Source organism: Morus notabilis, unplaced genomic scaffold (genome assembly GCF_000414095.1).
Source record: "Morus notabilis unplaced genomic scaffold, ASM41409v2 Scaffold45, whole genome shotgun sequence".
NCBI lineage: Eukaryota > Viridiplantae > Streptophyta > Magnoliopsida > Rosales > Moraceae > Morus > Morus notabilis.
The window spans coordinates 650,881-663,761 of NW_010366164.1; the positions used below are offsets into that span (position 1 = coordinate 650,881).

Below are 12,881 nucleotides of genomic sequence, written 5' to 3' on the forward strand. Positions count from 1 at the left end.
TATATTAATAACTCTAATATTATTATTTTATCATATAATATGATATTATAATAATATTATAATTATTTTAATAATATGATATTATAATTATAATATAATTATAATATGATATTATAATTATAATACGATATTGTAATTATATATTATATTGTAGTGATATAATTATATTTATTATAATAATAATAATAATATTACAATAATATTATTATGTATTGGTATAATTATATTTATTATATTAATAATAATATAATTAAATATTCATATAATCTTATAATTCTAATATTATTATTGTTATAGTGTATTACACACATTATGGTTATATAATATATTAATTATAATTTATTTGTTTAATATAATATAATAATGAATATATATTATATTGTAATTATATATTATATATTATAATATAATATAGTCATAATTTTTAATTATCCACAACAATTTAACATCATAATTTATTAAACATTATTACACTGATTTTTGAATCAGCACAGCTACTATAATTATAGTTTACCAAACACTCAGTTGTTTTTTGTAACAGCTGTTTCTTCCTTCAGCACGGCTAAAAGTAATTTTTCTAAACTCTACAGCACTACCAAACTAAGCCAATGTGGTAAGGGTGTCAATTGGGCTGGCTGGGTTGGCCTAGCACGCTAGAAGGACCTGGGTTGGGTCTCATGTTTGAGGCCAGCAGACCAGGCACGTGAAGGCCTTGGCACGGCCAAGGCCCAGGCCTACGACATGAAATTTTAATGAGGTTTTAAGCATTTTAGTGTCAATTGATCAACTATGTCGTCTGGTAAACCAGTCATTTTCTTGTAATTATTCATATTATTTCAATAAAATCACATTTTTTGGGCATGTGTTGTCCCAAGTAAGGCTACCCAAGAGGGCAATGAATTGGGTTTTAAATGCTTTTCTAGAATTTATACCATTATTCGAAGATTAGAACAAAAATAGACAATCAATTCAACATGGTACTATCAAATACTTGGTGTGCAAAGAATCATGCAAGCTAATGCAATAACACAAACACTTGGTGTGCACAAGATGAATCAATCTAATACAATATAACATGTTCAATAAACTTGTCACCAAGAATCAATTCAATCAATGTCAACTATCAAATTAAAGTGTGGAAATTAAAGAGATAGGGTTAAGAGAAATGCAAACAAGATTTATAGTAGTTCGACAAATAAATTTACCTACATCTATTGTATCCGAGATATTCCGCCTCTCGACCTATTCCACTATACGATCGACTTTCTGGCATGATCACTCATCTTACAAGACGACAAATCTTTCTACCCAAGACTTTGTCTGACCTCTTACACAATGTCAATTTTCTACAGAGATCGACCAACCAAGAAGTCCAATACCAAAGTAAGGATTACAAAGTGTTTAATAGTGAAGTACTCAGTTATACACTCCTAACAAATGTTTTACACAATTAAAATGACTAGGAGATGATGAGATTACACTATCAAAAGAGAATCCAAGCTAGGCTCAAGTATGTGTGAGAGAATCAAGTAAGGATTTTGAGAAGATGATGATTATGTAAGCACTTTTGAGAAACTTTTTAGATTTTAAGAAATTTGGAAGCTCTCAATATGTTCGCTAATATTTTTAAACCTTTGAATGTCTTAAATAAATGAAAGAAGTGATTTTTCACGGTTTAAGCTCATTGTCCAACGGACTTATTTTTGCCTGTTGCACAAAACCGGTCGACCGGAGCAGTTGACCGGTTGAGGCAAGTTTTGAATTCTAGATGTTCAACGGTCAAATTAAATGCCTGTTGAGCAGCACCGGTCGACCGGAGCGGTCAATTGGTTGAGGCACCACCGGTCGACCGGTAGATTTTACCTGCTCAATCAGCGAACGATATAGGTCGACCGGTTGACACTAACCTCAAACCTTCACAAAATTGCATTTTTAAGCCAACTTTCATTATGCACTTAATTTAGTCTCATTTTAAAAGAATAATGTGAGTGCGTGCATGAGCCTAAACAAAGATTCATCATTGATAGCATGATGTCAAAATTAAATACAAGACTAAGAAGAGATAAAAACCTATTAAAACTTGTCTTTCTTGATTTTGTTTGCTTGCTCTTGATCTTTGGTATTTCAAAACTTCAAGCCTTGAATTTCTTCTTCAATTTAATTGCATTTCTCAAGCTTGAATGTATTTTCATTGTATTCCACAATATGCTTCTTGAGTTGATTTAAAATATCAATTATATTACATACACAACTCAAAATAGAATCATTAGTAACATAATAAATTGTGTTTGCTATCATCAAAACATGAGAAAATTCAACCTTGCACCAATAGCATATGATATATTACTTTTTTTTGTCATCAAATATGAAATTATAAAAAAAATCCTAAAAAAATTGTTCATCATAAGTGAAACTCAAGTGCATTAAGAAAATTAGGTTAATAGAGTTGTGAGGGGAATCCAATGTAATTAGGTCGTCTAGTAGCAGAGAAGTTATAAGCCACCAGTCGATCAATGATGCCTCTACCGGTCGACTGGTGCATGCTCAACGACCATCAATTGGACCGTTAAATAGTGCCTTTAGTAGGGTCGGCCTAATAAAGTCCTAAAGGGCCAGCCCTATGAAGGTCCTACAAGACCATTAGTAGGGCCAGCCCATAAGAGCATGGGCTCGGCCAAGGGCTAGGGCTGGGCCTAAAGGTCTTCCGTCAAGCCCGGCCCTCTACTGTAGAAGGTCGTACCTGGACCGGCCCAGGCCCATAACAGGCCTGGGGTCAGAAAGGCCGTGCTTGGGCCGGCCTAGGCTCATGACGGGCCTCTGGTTAGAAGGGTCATGCTAGGCTGGCATGACCTTTTTGACACTTCTACAATGTGGTGAAAAGTATGGGGCCTTTATGACTCAAAGGGCCTTAGGCAACTGCCTAAGTTGCGTAGCCCTTGAGTCGACACTGGTTCAGTAACGAAAATATGAAACCCTTAAATTTCGAAAGCATGCCATGTAATTTCTTTTGATTTTTCTTTTTTAAAGAGAAAAGTACATAGTTTGTCTTGATTTTGTGAATGTTTATTATTTTTGTCATTTTAAATAATTTGGTGCAATTGACTTTTATTTTTTATTTATCAATCGAATAACAATGGTTTATTTTTTATTAGAATTACGTAAATAACATTTTTACTATATGGAGTGATATTTTTAATTTTTTCCCTTCTTTAAATTTCTCGAATTGAGCCTATCAACTTGATAAAAGAGCCAATCCAGTTTGTCACTTATTTATAGATGAATATGATAAATAGCGCTTATGTGGTTCTGCTATTTAATTTATATATATATTAGTTATGCGAGAATGTTTGAAACATATCATTTTTAAAGATAAAAAGAAAAAGTTGACCCCAAACTTTACTGATAAACTCGAATTAATCACTGATAATTTGAATTAATGATCGATAAGCTCAAAAAATCATTGATAAATTGCAATTTATTAATCATAAATTATAATTTATCACTAATAAATTATACTTTATCAGTAATCAGTGATATACTAAGGGCCCGTTCACTTCGCTGATTTGAGTTTGTAATTCGAGTTGAGATGTGATTTTGTGTGAGAGCTTTTTACTGTAGCAAAAAAGTTAAATGTGACTGTTTCTGAGAGCTTTTTACTGTAGCAAAACTTGAATTTTAAACTCGAATCAGCGAAATGAACGAGGCCTAAAATAAAGTAAATCATACGTAGTTTATTAGTTTAATCACTAGCAAGTGATATAGTTAATTTTTCAATTTTTGGTTGACTAATAATGTACTGAGAAAGACTCATAAAAGAATTTATAATTTTATTCATGTCAATTTATTTTCATTTAATTTTTTATTTATTAAATTATAAGTCAATATTTATTATTAATTAAGCAGGAAAGCACTGTTATAAAAAATAAATAAACAAATAAAATAGGGAAAACACTTCCCCTCCTATTTTCTCTATCTGCAACCTCGGTCAATCTCCTCTCCTCCACCGTCAATCTGCTCCGTGGATCGGACGACGAGCAAGGGTAGAGACACCGTCAAGCCCTTCCGCCGCCAGGCTCTCGCGCGAGCCCTTCTCTCTTCTCTTCTACTATTTCTTCTTCTTCTTCTTCTTCTTCTTTTTTTTTTTTTTTTTTTTTTGCGAGTTTGGTTTTCTCTCTTCCTCTCCCGGAACCCTAAATTATTTCTGATATTTACGCGCGCTTTAAGCTTGAAACTTTGCAGTGATGGGCAAGCCAGGCTCACGGTAAGGTTACCAAGCCACCGATATATATGTGTGTGTGTGTTGACATGTATGTATATGTTGCTAAACTTCGTGATATTTATTTGTGGTTTGTAATTTATTTAGGCCAGAGTCGTCGACCAAAGCTGATCGCAAGTTTGAGAAGAAGCTCGAGTTTTACTCCAGTGAGTTTGGTTCTTTTTAAATTACTTTTGCATTGGATTTCATGACTCTGTCCATTCTGTTCTGTACTGGGTATTCTTTAATTTTCGTAGTGATATCATTAATGAATAGATTTACAGGCTTAACTGTATCCAAATTATATGTTTTGATGTGTTAACTTACTTGGGTTTATTCCTAAATAAACAATGCAGAGGTTAGAGATACTGTTGCTTCCTTGACTGCCCAGAAGACTATTGCCAAGGTCAGACTCTTGTTTTAATTTACTTAATGCATGGGCCTCATTCACTTCGCGAATTTAAGTTTTTAATTCGAGCTGAGATGTGACATTCTCTGAGAGTTTTTATACAGATGAAATAGATGTGATATTTCTTGAGAGTTTTTAACTCTAGAAACTTAGAATTGAAAACTCAAATCGGTGAAATGAACAAGACCATAATTTATCAGTTAATGTTTTCATTTGTATTTAGATCTGGATGTTTTTGAGTTCAGAACCTTATTTTTCCTAGACTTTTAGATTAGGCATCCTAATCCTTTACTACAGGAGCAATAAAAATAAAGAGAAGAAAGTTTATGATAAATGCTAGCATCACTCATTCGTTACTCTCTTTGTCACTCTCTCCATTCACTATTTGACATGCGGACTTTACTAACATGATATATTATTATTTAAATAGAAAATGAGAAAGTGGAGTCATATGTCAAATAATGAATAAATAGTGACAAAGAGAGTACAGAAAGATTGATGCTAGCATTTCTTAAAAATTTATAGTGATTCACTCTCAATGTAAAATCTCCGCTCATTTGTAGATATTGATCCGCGCCCTAACTCTGTGTTAGGGTGGTAATTGAGCTCCAGTACTGCAAACACTCGATAAGCATAACTCGCATATTCTGTGGTTAGTTTGGATGTATAATTGTGAAGATTTGTGATTTTTATGCAAGACGCATCGCGATGTTGGAGTCTTGATTTTCTTAGAGATTTGAAGCTTGTTTTGATATCTTATGTTCTGTAGCGAAGCTTTTAGCTGTTTACTGATGCGATTAATACTTCTTTGCCTGCTAATTCTAAGTAGATATTGTTAAAGTTGCATTTTTCTTGTGTTTCTTTCTTGTGGAAATTTTGTTCTTTATGTCGTGATATTCTTTCTCTATCATTCCTAGCTACTGTCATTAGAATTTGCTCAACAGGTATATTGAAAAAATTGTTTTATGTTTCGACAGAAGAACCTCCGTAGCCGACAAAAGAAACTTAAAGCATACAATCTCTCTTCCCTTTCAGAGTTCCTTCCAGATGTAAAGGCTCCTCGGCAACCAACTCCCAAGAAGCTTAAGCTGGATTGCAAATCGAGGCAAAAACTAATGTGTGTTTGTATTTTCGCATTTTTAATTCATTTGCAGTTTTCCTTTTAATGTTTATTATTATTAAAACTTGTGCTTGGATGATTTCGATTTTTTCTCAGACTGAAAGAAACAAACCAATTGAAGGCAGTTCTTAATCATCCTGCGTTCCAGTCGGATCCTCTGGCTGCCATCCATCAACATTTGCTGAACACACAGCCAGTTATTGATGAGAAACCAAAGAAAAAGAATAAGAAATCGAAGGCTTCAGCTGGACCTGAATCTATGGATATGTAATTTGACAGACAAATGGTTTTTATCTAACCACTTTGGTGAGCCAATATTGTTTCATATAAGAGACATAGAAATCCAATGATCAAATTTTGGCAATGAAATTCGTTCTTCTGTTCGGTCAAGTAAAAAAGTTTGTAACTAGGGTTTCGTAGACCCCATTTTCTACAACCATTTTTTTCTAAACCCTTTCTTTTTAGTCAAATGATTTTGTTCTTTTCATGTTCCAGTTATGATTCAACGTGTTGACAAAAGCTTTATTGGATTTGAATTGAATGTTTGTCAAAAGTCTGGCAGTCCCTAATGCACTAAGCAGAAAGAGCTGTACAAGATCCTAAATTATGCTGCTTTGTTAGAAATATTGTTAGATAGCCAGTCAAGACCTTCATAGAGTCCTTCCCCAGAAGTTGCAGAAGTTTGTTGGATGTACCTGTAGTAGAAAAGGTACCAAAACCAATCAAACTGAATACCCAACCAAGTCAAAGAAAAGAGTGAAATAAGTTAAATTTCTTCAAAGTTGGCTTTCGTTTTAGAGTTTCAAGAATTGAATCTTGGTTTCTTTTTCTGTCTCCATTGCCTACTCATTGGCTTTTAGATGAAAGTTCCATTATGATTGAAAGCCAATGCATACCAGCGACGGTGACTGAGTAAGTGCAGGCCAAGCATGTAGGCCATTTCTGAAACAGACATGGCGTTTGGAAGGTCCTTTTTGTTGGCAAAGACGAGTAGTGCCGCATTGCTTAGTTCGGCATTCTGAGAGAAAGAGAAAGAAGGAAAAACAATTCATAGTTTTTCCAACAATAGGTGTTTAAGAGAGTCTTTACGGTGGAGCGCGTTATTTTGCTCCACCGGTGGGAATTGTATTTGTACAGTTGAATTAATTTTTTAACGATCAGATATGCAGCAGGAATAATTCTGTGTGACCGGACGGACTTGTATAAATTTTGACCGTTAAAAAATTAATTCAACGGTTAAAAACAACTATCCTCGCGGGTAGAGCAAAATAGCTGGCTCCATTGTAAATGTTTTCGGTGTCTAATATACTTGTAGAAAACATTTTAGACTAAGAAAAGGAATCACGAAACAAGGCCCTTGGAGGATATTTAGAAATACAATGTATATCCTAACACACAATTCATTATTATGCCAAGCTTACCTCATTCAAAATACGATGTAGCTCACTACGGGCTTCTGAGATTCTCTCTCTGTCATTGCTATCCACCACAAAGATGAGTCCTTGCGTGTGATGAAAGTAGTGCTTCCACAATGGTCTTATCTGTTCAATTAAGAACATAACTATTTATTTTAGCTGTCTATCAATATCCAAGTTACAATAACTGCGGATCTCCCTTATCTTCTTATATATATCTTCTCTATTTACCAAAGAAAGAGAAGGATCGGCGTGGACAAACACTCCTTAGCAAAAAAGAAAAAGAAAAAAAAAAAATGTATATATATATATATGGGTTTTTTCTTCGGTCCTTCCGGAAGGACAGTACTTCCAACGTAACATGACAATTATTAACTGTAACATTGACGTGAAGAGACTTTAGATGACTAAATTCGTTGATATTACTTTTATATTACATCAATGTTATGTGTAATGAATATCAAGTTATATTTTCATAACTACATATTATGTTGTCGGGCCTCATACTGAAAGGACTGTAAGAGGAACATGAGCAACCAGGGTGGTGCATTTCCTTTGACTTAAAATACAAAATTGAAAAATGCAGCACAAATACAATGGTCGCATCTCTCTGACTATATATGGCCAATATAATGCATATATGCATTCTTTTATACGAGTATATATGTATATGTGGACACGCACATGTATGCATCTATATGTATATAGATATGTGTGCTTGTGTGGTGTTGATGAGAATCAGATTTCTCCAAAGAAAATAAAGAGAACAGCTTCATTATTGATCATGAACAACTCTTACTAACGATCAAACATTGAAGGTCTAAGAGGTATGTATGCAAAATTATAGAATACAGAAAAGAGAAATCGAGTTTTAAGTACCTTATCTTGTCCTCCCACATCCCAGACTGTGAAGCTAATGTTCTTGTACTCTATCGTCTCCACGTTAAAACCTGTTCCATGAAAATTCAGATTGCTACTTGGAAACATAAAATTCATGTTGTTCCGTCTCAGAAGTTCAATTTCCCTGTTTGAGTCGTTTCAATTCGAAATATTCAAGACCGGGTGAAAATTTCCATTTTGCATACACAAGCCAAAAACTTCTTCAAAGGAAGCGTTTATGAGTTAGAATTTAGATACCTATTGTGGGTACTGTTGTGACAATGTCTCCCAGTTTTAGCTTGTACAGAATGGTTGTTTTCCCAGAAGCATCAAGACCCACCATCACAATCCTCACTTGATTCTTTGGGAACAACTTCTTTGCCAATCGAGAAACGGCTCCTCCCATTTCACAAAACGAAAAAAGACCAAGAAAGAAAGTTACAACAGAGAAGAAAATTCCTTTTTTTTAAAAATGGTCTACTTTGATGAAGATGAAAAATATAAGAAAGGTTATAAACAGTTGGCAGCAATATATGAAACACTGCAGAAAGAGATATCTTGAGTTCCAAGCAAACACCAGCTGGACCATTGGTGAATGGCTTAGGCAAAAAGGAGAATAGAATCAATTCTATTTACAGAACAAAGGGAAAAAGGTCGTTGTTTTCTTTTTAACTTGAAACTGTTGTTTCTATCACAATGAAAGGCCTCATATAACACCAGTTGTGGACTGCCAAATTTGTGTCGGATTGTTTCCTGAGGGTAAAAAATAGTGCCTTTGAATTTTTGAAAAAAGTCGTGTACACTTTTGTCTCTTCACCTAGATAATAAACTAAAATATACTCCTCAAACTATTACCACAATATTGAATTATTGATCAGATCCTTCCCAAATATTGAAAATTAACGATGTAGGAGTGACACGACTGTTCCTTCCAAAAATTACAATAGATAGAAGAGATGCAACTAAATCCTTTAAACACCCCTCAAAAAGATTATGGACTCCACCCAAACACTACTTATGGGCCCTTACTTCGAGGAGTCCTTATGAATCTGTGTGGGCGCACCTAAGAGATGAGCTCATGCCCTTCTTCAAAGCCCAAGCCACAGAGGCCACCCCCAAGTTCAAGTATGGTCATCAACCAATCTGTTCAAAAAGTTGTTGCTTTAGATACCATTGCTTTCTTCTTTTTCATCTTCTGCAATGCCTTTATCAAGTCGGTATCCAAGAGTATGCAACAAAAACATATCGTCATTGAGAAAAGACCCATTACAACAGGAAAGTTCAATTGAAAGAAACGGCAGAGGTAAAGCCCTGTCGTGAAATATAGATGTCATCAACATTACATACTCAAGTATTGCTGCCATTGCTGGCACCGAGAGATTACAACAACTGACAAAAATGTAATTTTGAAACTTGTCAGAACTATAAGCTATACAAACACTGCAAAACATTATAAAATCTGATCAATTTTTTGAGGCCGACTGGAAGATGAAAACAGCTGTTAGAACTCCCACTAATGCTGTAACAGCCAATGCAACAGTAGGAAGGGGTGTTGTGAGCCCAAAATTCTGCACAATCCCAAAGAACATACGATCGCGTTAATGATTGTAAATCAGATTCTTTAATACTCAAAACCATGGTCAAATAGCCTCATTGGCTTGAGAATAAAGCCGATACTATGTCGATGCCCCTTACCTCTAGAAGTCCCCTTCCGGTTGCTATCTCAACACTAATAGCCACCGCAAACCCAACCATGGCGAGTCGGCCCAGCCATACATCCAAACTGCTGCTCTCCTCGGTACTTTGCTCACATCTTATTGGAAATGGTGTTGCTTTGCGTGCAGTCTTCCTTTGACAAGAAGTCCTCCGTAATACTGAAAACAAAAGCAGAAGACTCATTCCACTAAATGATAATTATGTGCCCTGCTTTTGTTACGAAGAATATTGAGAAACAGGAGATGATGATTCGAATGTTTAAAAGTCCCACAATTTGTCACAATTTGAGAGGGGACGCAGTCAAAGAGGAAAGTAACCAAAACGGGCATCCAGTTTCAAACAGCCTAAAAGGAAAGGTAACATACAATTTCATCCCAAAAAAAAAAAAAAAAAAAAAAAACACACACACACACACGTGTACATTAGACCAATACCCTTGATTTCCTTTTTTTTTTTTTTCCCCTAAATAACACAACCTCTTCATAAAATGACACGGCCTATCAGATAACTTTTCTGTTGATCATCGGCAACAAGCTATCCAAAATAATTCAATAACTGAAATGGTGTTTTTACATGAAAACAGAAAAACCTTTTGCTTTCATTTTGTAACACTAAATACTTGCAATTGAGACAGATTGTCATTGTAACATATCGTCAGGTTTCTTTTTTTATTTTTTTTGTAATTTTTGTTAACTCTTTTACACCATGGAAGAAGAAGATATATCAATAGACAACAACTACTAGGTACAAAGCCAAAGTGGTTCCTTGTTAATCATGATAACAAATAGGTATCAAAGTCTACATTTGGAGGCTGACTTTCCTAATTTAACGTACTCAGAGTCACACAATCTAATTAGTGAACACCTAAATAATTTCAAAAGTGCAACTTTCCAATCTACTCGAACTTATTTACAGTCCTAAAAACTCATTTTGCTGTCATAGAAACAAAGAAAATGCCACACGCAAAAAAAAAAAAAAAAAAAAAGACCCCACTTCCAAATTGTTCTAATTATAACACCACAGTGCGTAAAACCAGCAGGGCATATTGCATTTCGAATTTTCTGAGGTAGTTGGAGGCACAGAAATAAAATATTTAAACATAGAAGTGAAAACAAGCATAAAAGAGAAAGAAAAAATAACTTGTTATAACCCGTTAATTTATTAATTTAAATTAAAGATGTGATGTTGTGTGAGAATTTTTTATTATAATAAAAAATTTAATTAATAAAATTTAAATTTTAAATTCAAATCAGCGAGACGAACCTTAATTTGATAAAATGAGAAAATTTACCGAGGGGAGAGCCGGTTGCAAAGGCGGTCCTGCTGGTTCGAGCAAAGTTGGAAAGGGGAAGGCGTGAAGGAGCTGGTAAGGAGGTAATAGCGCACACATCTGCAGACGTAGCATCGTAATTTGAGAAAGTTCCATCCAAATCCAATGTCGTTTTTTATTATTATTATTATTATGAATAGAATTGGCAAAGATAGAGAGAAAGTACCTCTGATGGAAAGGGGGAGAGAGGCGAAGACTTGAGCTACGGCCATTTCTTGTTCAGACAGAGAGAGAGAGAGAGAGAGAGAGAGAGTGAGGTTGGTTTCTGTATCTGAGAGACCAAAGTGGACGCTGGCCAGTGGCTGATTTGGGAGTTCCAAGATGACTATACATTCTGTGAATGAGATAATGACACGTGTCTAAAACCTGCTTAGAAATGGGCATGTCTTTGTGGATAGAGTTCTTTTTTCTTTTTCTTTTTTTTTTTTAAATTCTAAAATAGATTGTTACTCGATTGAAAAAAAGAGTCCGAATAAATAAAATTTACAAAATAATAGATATATTATATACGGAGGGCCAAATAACAATAGGGGCAGGCTATCAGACTTAAAAGCTTTCTTAGACCTGTAGGCTATCATTATTCATTATGGATAGGTGAATAAACTTCCGTCAATACACTATGGCTCGTTTAGTTCGCTGATTTGAGTTTTTAATTCAAGTTAAAATGTAATTTTATGTGAAAATTTTTTACTGTAATAAAAAATTAGATGTAATTATTTGTGAGAATTTTTTACTGTAACAAAACTCGAATCAGCGAAATGATCGGAGTCATATTAAAATAACCAGAAATCAAATTTTTAAAAAGACAAAAGCAGAACAACGAATATATAACAATCATTTTACCGATTCAAAGTCAAAATTTAAATTTTATTATAATAAAAAATTTTAAAAAATAATTATATTTAACTTTTTTATTATAATAAAAAAAATTTACATAAAATTACATCTTAATTTAAATTAAAATTTTAAATTAACAAATTAAACGGATTCTTTATTCATCATTCTCTCACAGGATATGTAATATTGTACTTTTTTTAAAAAACTCTATCTATAGTCTAAAGTTAATACTGTTATAAAAATTACATATGTATAATATCACTAATAAGTAATAAAGTGATAAGTATAAATATTGTTTCTACAAGGATCGCATTAATTCTAATTAAGTACTGAAATTAATTAACTCTGTAATTATTTAAATTGCCGAATAAATGAGGTGGAGAGCAATTTAAAAAAATAAACAGAGTTGCACCTTCATATTTGCTTCATTCGCGAAAGTACTTGAGGCAATACTTGTACGCAGTTTTAGTCAATTGATCGATAATATGGTAATAATTCCTCATTTCTCATTATACACATGTCAGAGAATTGGATTGTATCATATAATCGGCTGTCGAAACGAGCTGCTAGCCGTCAGTAGTGCTGGAACTTTAGACGGGCCGCCCGCGACCGCCCGAAAAGCCTGAGTTTTTACCCGAGCCCGAGCCCGAGCCCGAGCCGCCCGAGAAATTCGGGCCGCCCGCCCGAGCCCAAATTTCACCTTGAACGGGCCGTGGGCTTGTATTAGGCGGCCCGAGCTCGGCCGGGCGGCCCGAGCCCGCCCGAATTGCCTGAATTATTTAAATAGTTTTTTTTAATATTAAGTTATTTTGTGTTAAAATTTATATATATATATATATTACAATTTGAAATGAACACATGAACTATATAAAAAAATTATTTCTTTATTAATTTTTAAATTTATAATTCATGATTGCCTC

The 12,881-nt window shown here is 34.2% G+C and overlaps 2 protein-coding genes across 2 annotated transcripts; one reads left to right on the forward strand and one right to left on the reverse strand.

The window, feature by feature from the left end:
• Positions 1 to 3,943: 3,943 nt before the first annotated feature.
• LOC21410083 (putative ribosome biogenesis protein slx9-like) lies at positions 3,944 to 6,227 on the forward strand. Its single transcript, XM_010109576.2, has 5 exons — positions 3,944 to 4,261; positions 4,364 to 4,422; positions 4,612 to 4,661; positions 5,642 to 5,781; positions 5,881 to 6,227. Exons 1-5 carry the CDS (start codon positions 4,242 to 4,244, stop codon positions 6,053 to 6,055), a joined length of 444 nt encoding a protein of 147 aa, XP_010107878.1. The 5' UTR covers positions 3,944 to 4,241; the 3' UTR covers positions 6,056 to 6,227.
• A 146-nt stretch (positions 6,228 to 6,373) lies between these two features.
• LOC21410084 lies at positions 6,374 to 11,444 on the reverse strand. The gene is made up of 10 exons (XM_010109577.2): positions 11,291 to 11,444; positions 11,086 to 11,184; positions 9,774 to 9,952; positions 9,546 to 9,646; positions 9,250 to 9,389; positions 8,337 to 8,486; positions 8,079 to 8,149; positions 7,206 to 7,325; positions 6,681 to 6,802; positions 6,374 to 6,479 (listed from the first exon to the last, which is right to left on the reverse strand). The coding sequence occupies exons 1-10, from the start codon at positions 11,334 to 11,336 to the stop codon at positions 6,389 to 6,391; spliced, it is 1,119 nt and encodes a 372-aa protein (XP_010107879.2). The 5' UTR covers positions 11,337 to 11,444; the 3' UTR covers positions 6,374 to 6,388.
• Positions 11,445 to 12,881: the final 1,437 nt, after the last annotated feature.